The following is a 5,879-nucleotide window of genomic DNA, read 5'->3' as shown; positions in this document are numbered from 1 at the left end:
GTTCATCCACCCTATGTCCTCCCAGAGCCCACTCTGCTCTGGGGTTCAGGGTCCCCTCAGTCCTCCCTCAGCATCCTCACCTTGACCCTCAAAAGAACTAAGATCTTCTCCTCTGCCCATCTGAGGCCCTGCCCCTTCTGACAGTTGCCTAATGTATCTGAGACACAGATGCAGAAGTCAGAACAGGCTGCCAAGTGCTCATCCCACCACCAGGGTGGCCCAGGGCTGACAGCAGGGGTAGGGAATCTGTGGGGTTCCTTATATCCTCCCTCAGGGACCTCATCTTGAGCCCTGGCAGATCCGGGGATGCCCCGTGTGTTGACCAGAGGCGGGACCCTCACATCAAGGCTCAGGGAGCACAGAGGGTGGATGAGCACATGCTGCATTACCTGGCATCCAGGTCTCAGAGAAACTGAGGACCTGGGAGAGGGGGCGTGTCCTCAGGTGAGCAGAGGGAAGAAGCCCAGCTCCCGAGGAGTTTCAATTTGGGGACTCTGAGGGAGGACTGAGGGGACCCTGACCCCAGTCGAAAGAGACCTCAGAGAAGCCTGTAGTTGCTGTTGGTCCTTGGCGGCCGTGGGGCAGGATGAGCCCAACATGCGTGGTCTCACTTCCTCACATCCGGATCTCAGCCTGGGGACCTGGTACGGGGGCTGACTTCCTGACATCCGGGTCTCAGACTGGGTACCTTGCATATGGGGCGGGGCCTCAGGTGGTCCAATTCCCAGGTCCGCCGGGGGTGTCAGGTTGAGGACCCTGAGGAGGAGAACTAGAGGACCCTGGACCCTAATCAGAGGACACTTCAGAGAAGCTCGTTTCTGTTGTCAGTCCAGGGCAACCGTGGGGGTTGAATGAGCGCAGCGGGCATGGTCTGACTTCCTGACATCCGGGTCTTGGAGAGACCGGGCCTGGGTATAAGGGGCGGGGCTTCAGTTGGGGAGAGGCGAGAATCCCAGGTCCTGCTCGAGGCAAGGTGAGGTGCCCGAAGGAGGGCCGAGGGGACCCTGCGTGAGGACCAAACGAACCCCGCAGGTCCCCGCCCCTGTAGTCGGCCCTGGGAGCCTTTGGGGTGAGAAGAGCACACTCGGCCTGTCTGCCTTCCTCACATGCGGGTCTCAGAGAGACTGGGGACGTTGTGAAAGCGGCAGGGTCTCAAAATGGCGGACGGGACAATTCCCAGTCCTGCCTGGAGCCCAGGCTCCATGTGAGGATGGACTGAGGCAGATAGACCCCAACAGGGAGGCAGGGATCCTGGCCCTTGTGGGGACTTTTGGAGGCCCTAGAGCGGGGTGAGCAGGATGAGCAGTTTCTTGACCTCTGGCTTAGGGACCTCAGGAGGTGAGGTTTTCCGGGCAGAGGGCGGAGGCTTTAGGTTGGCAGAGGCTGGACTCCCCAAACCCGAGGGAGGACTGAGCAGACCCCTGCCCCTGTGGTCAGTGCTGGGAGGCCAGGCAGGGCGTGAGGAGGAGCTGAGGACCGAGCAGCTCCCCAGTCTAGGACCCGCAGGAAGCCCTGGGCAGGTGCGGCCGCATGTGGGGCCCCTCAACACTTTCTATTCAGGCTCGGATCTTGTTCTGAATTTCCATGTAGGTCCTCAGAGGGGAGGCACCAGGTCGTGCCAGCGGAAAGGTGAGCACTACAAGGGAGCCCTGAGGGGACCTGCCACCACACAACTGGGGAGACCTCACAGAGTCCACCCATCGTATTGTCACGGAAGGCTCAGGGCTGTGCCACAGGATACCCCCTCCCTTTCTCTCACAGGAGCTCCAGGAACCAGGAGGCGAAAGCAGAGGACTGGCACTCGTGTCCTGAGGGCAGAGAGCAGAGTCCAGGCAGTACCAGGAGTCAAGGTGAGGAGGGTTCCCTGAGTGTGCACCAGGGGCTCCCCATCCCAGAACAGTGGGGACCCCACAAGGGCATAATCCCTCACCTTGTCAGCCCCGGACATCTCAGTCTGTGCTGGCTGCACCCCGGGGAGCCTCCTTCAGGTATCCGGGGGACTGGCTGTCCCAAAGGCTTGCCCCTATGAGGTCTGAGAGCACCCCTCAAGAGGAGACCTGTAAGTGGCCTGTGTCAGACTGCCCAGCGTGTGGTCCTCAGCTGAGGCCATTCACAACCCCTCTTTCCCCCAGTCAGGCCGGTTGTCCCCGTCTGACCCCTGCCTCACTCCTGGCTGTGGTTTGATCCCAGGCATCCCGCTCGTGGTTGAGATGAGTGAGCTGAGCAAGCCCGAGGAAGACCACCTTCAGGACCCAGGCGAGGCCCAGGGCCCGGAGGAGGCGCAGCTCTTGGGGGCTGAGGCGGGGGAGGCTGCATCCACCTCGGCCTCTTCCCCCAAAGTGTCCTCCTCAGCCACTGGGGAGTCCTTGTCCCTGGAAGCTCTGAAGCAGATGATAACTAGGCTGATGAAGTTCCTGCTCTTCAAGTATCGAGCCAAGCAGCTGACCTCCCAGGCGGAAATGCTGAAGAAGGTCCTCAGGGGTAACCAGGAGTACTTTCCTGTGGTCTTCCCCCAAGCCTCGCAGAGCCTGCAGCTGGTCTGTGGTGTGGAGGTGAAGGAGGTGGACCCCAGGGAGCACACGTACATCATGGTCCCCATCCTGGGCCTCACCTGTGATGAGATGCCGAGCAGTGGGCGGGGCATGCCCAAAGCTGGCCTCCTGGCAGTAGTCCTCAGCCTGATCATGTGGGGTGGAGACCGTGCCCCTGAGGAGAAGGTCTGGGGAGCACTCAGCAAATTGGGTATGTCAGGGGGGAGTGTGCACTGTGTCTTTGGGGAGCCCAGGACCCTTCTGACCCACGTGTGGGTGCAGCAGGGGTTCCTGGAGTACCGGCAGGTGCCTTACAGCCACCCTGCTCGCTATGAGTTCCTGTGGGGTCCCCGGGCCTATGCGGAGACCAACAAGCGGGAAGTCATGGCATTTCTGCTCAAGTTCAAACAAAGGAATTTGAGGGCCTTCCCACGGCAGTCTGCAGAGGCTGCGAGGGAGGAGGCTGAGGAGGCCTGAGCCAGAGCCGCAGCCATGCTGATCCTTCCCTCTGTGATTGACGAGGGAGTGGTCAGCCTTCTCAAAAGTGAGGGCTGGGGCAGTTTGGGGAACTGGTGTATAGCATCTTTGGGTTCCTGTTGTCTACAATTACAATGACATGGAGATTCATCTGTTTTCCTTACAAAATTTTCAAACTTTGATTGTTTTCATAGAAGGCTAAATAAGTTTCAGTGTCTTAGCTTCATGAATGATGTTGATCAGTGTGTTTGTACTTACCCAGTTCAAAAGCAAGAGTTTTGCTGTTTCATAAAAGAGATTGGAAACTCTTCCATTGTGTTTTGTGGTCCTGAACAGGATGCAATGGAATTGGAATTAGAACTGTTTTGGAACAGTGGGGGAAGAATTAGCTGATAAAAGTAATCGTAGTGAATTCATGCTTCTGTCCTTCTTGTGTGTCATTTTCAAAAACTAAATTATCTCTTGTTCATTTGGATTTGTCTGGCTTATTTAAGGAAGTAGCAGATAATTAATTGGGCCCCCTGCTCACTGTCTCTTGTATTCCAAAGACCTTTATGGAGCCTCTGCTCTGTGAAAGCGTGGGTTAGCAGTGGGGACCCTAGGAGAAGCTGGGGACCCTAGGAGAAGCTGGACACCCCCACACCTTGAGCAATGCTCTAGGAGCCGTAGTCACACAAAGAAGGTGGAGAGAAGTCCCCCAGTCGCACTGAACAAAGCAACACAGGGCGGGGTAGTGGGGCTCCAGGAGGAGCACTGGAGTGTCAGTGTCTGAGCCAGGGCGTTCTGGGGCTTTGGGAAGCTGGGTTCCTTCTGTGGGACGTGATGGTGATGAGGCTGTGTGGTGACATCCCTCAGACTTGCAGACATTGTGTCTTGGGGGTGATGGGAAAGTCTGAAATGGATGATTGCTCTGAGGTGTCCTTTCGCATCTTGGATAAAACACAGAGAGGTCTCTTTCTGGGGCAGGAAGGAAGGGGTCCTGGCTGTTGTTGCACAGCTGTTGACCACAGGGGCAAAGGAGGTGTTTTCTACCATACCCCCACCATCTGCTTGCAATCCTGGAGAAATGCGAATGTTGCTTTGAAGTGTGGCTCAGTATTCCCTGGACTGGCCCTCCTCTCTCTGTCCTGGGAAAGCTGATTACCAAGTATATTGAAATGACTATTTATTTGGACATCTGGACTTTATTTTGTCCACTTGTAAGCATGGTCTAGATTTCAGTGGGATGAAATGAGTGAAGAGAAGCTGCTAAGTGGACAAGACCTGCTGGGTGACTGGTTCCTGGGAACTTTGAGTCCCAGCTGGGAAAGACACTGCTCCCCACCCCGAAACACACACAAACACCCGAATTGAATAATATATCCTCCAGGAGAAAAACACACAGAGCAGCAATTTTGACTTGTTTTCTATTGAGCTGCCAATTCTCTGAGGTGTCTTGAAGACAAAACAATTTTCAGAGGAGAGAGGGACAGAGTCTTGAGATCCGAATAACATGAGAAATAAGTGCTAGCCAGGGAAAGATGCAACATCCAACAGCGTCCCCAGGTTCAGGCAGGTTCAGAAGAGTGGAGGCAGCGGAGACTCACAGGGAAACGCTGTGCCTGGCATCAAAAGGCAGGAGCGACTTCCGGGCCTAAGGAGGTGGTGAGGTCACTGCAGTCGGGGGTGCGGACGGGTGCAGGGGGCTGAAGGGGCAGCTCTCCCTGCTGAGTGCCAGAGAACAATGGGAACAGGAGATGTGATTCTGGCCACGTATGTGGCAGCTGTCACATAGTCAGTGGACACTTGGAAAAGGTGGAGAATTTCAAGACCCACGAGACCTGCTCAGACTTTCTTCCCCCAAACAAAGATTTTGTCGTTATAAATTCTAACCACTGTTCTTTGTTGACCATCTGTTAGGCAGTGCGGAATTGGAGAGATGTCAGGTACTCCGCCACCTTTTGTCTACCTCTCTCCCTGCACACATGGGGACACGACCCTGCCGGGCCTCTTCACTTAGGAAGGGTGATGTGATGACCCGTGACCAGTGAATTTTGAGCAGAAGCATTTTTGTCACGACCATTTCTTTTGAAGGGACACATCCGCCCGGGGGGAAGGTTAATCCTCAGTCAGCACAACACACAGGCACAGACCACTCCGAGTGTGATTCCTCTCCCAGAGACAAAAGTCCAGCACCTCTGAACCTTAAGAGAGGCTGCCCCACAGGAATTCCACCCACCCTCAACACACACCCACAGCCTGTCCCCTCCCACCGTGAGCTGCACTGTCAGCCCCCTCAGGGCTCTGCTCAGTCTCCATCAGGCCAGCAGCCAACTGCCAAAGGCCCCTGTTGGGGCTGGGGGCATCCTCCTCATGGGGCCCAGCCCCGAGGCTACCCACCCCTCCTGCCTAAAGCTCCACCTCTCCCCCAAAACCTGACCTAGGGTTTTGTCCTGCCTGTCCGCCACCCCCCACTCCACCACTGAGAGTGGATTAGGCCCTGGTCCTGATGACCTCATGTGTGTATCTTTATCTGGAAGTCCCAGAGCAGCATCTCCTTCCACGGTGCTTCAGGTGGAGCTGACGGGACTCGACACAGCCGCTGGGTGAGTCTCCTCGTGGTGCGTCAGTAGTAACCATTGCCATGGAAGTGCGGGACACACCTCTATGATCCCGAGGTGTATCAGACCATTCCCTGTGGAATCCCACGTGTTCGAGTAAACTCAGGGTCCTGTGAATGTGACTGTGAGGTCTTGGCTTTTGACCTGAGTATGAGAGGCAGAGGGGTGTTTGATCAGTCATCCACGCAGCCTGCTAACCTTGGTGTCCCCAGTCAGGCTGCTTGAGCAGAGGGCAGTCTCTAGCAGATGCCTGGGAGGACACTCTGCCAGG

At 56.2% G+C, this 5,879-nt stretch overlaps 1 protein-coding gene across 1 annotated transcript; it reads left to right on the top strand.

Annotated features, from left to right (window-relative positions):
* Positions 1 to 2,210: 2,210 nt before the first annotated feature.
* LOC136153697 (melanoma-associated antigen 10-like) lies at positions 2,211 to 3,008 on the top strand. The gene has a single exon (XM_065915748.1). The coding sequence runs from the start codon at positions 2,211 to 2,213 to the stop codon at positions 3,006 to 3,008; it is 798 nt and encodes a 265-aa protein (XP_065771820.1).
* The last annotated feature ends 2,871 nt before the right edge of the window (positions 3,009 to 5,879 follow it).

This window comes from Muntiacus reevesi, chromosome X, assembly GCF_963930625.1.
Source record: "Muntiacus reevesi chromosome X, mMunRee1.1, whole genome shotgun sequence".
In the NCBI taxonomy this organism is placed as follows: Eukaryota; Metazoa; Chordata; class Mammalia; order Artiodactyla; family Cervidae; genus Muntiacus; species Muntiacus reevesi.
This window is presented reverse-complemented; position numbering and strand designations above follow the sequence as displayed.

Excerpts from the sequence above, each read along its gene's own strand:
- LOC136153697 (XM_065915748.1), top strand. The coding sequence starts at position 2,211 with ATGAGTGAGCTGAGCAAGCCCGAGGAAGACCACCTTCAGGACCCAGGC.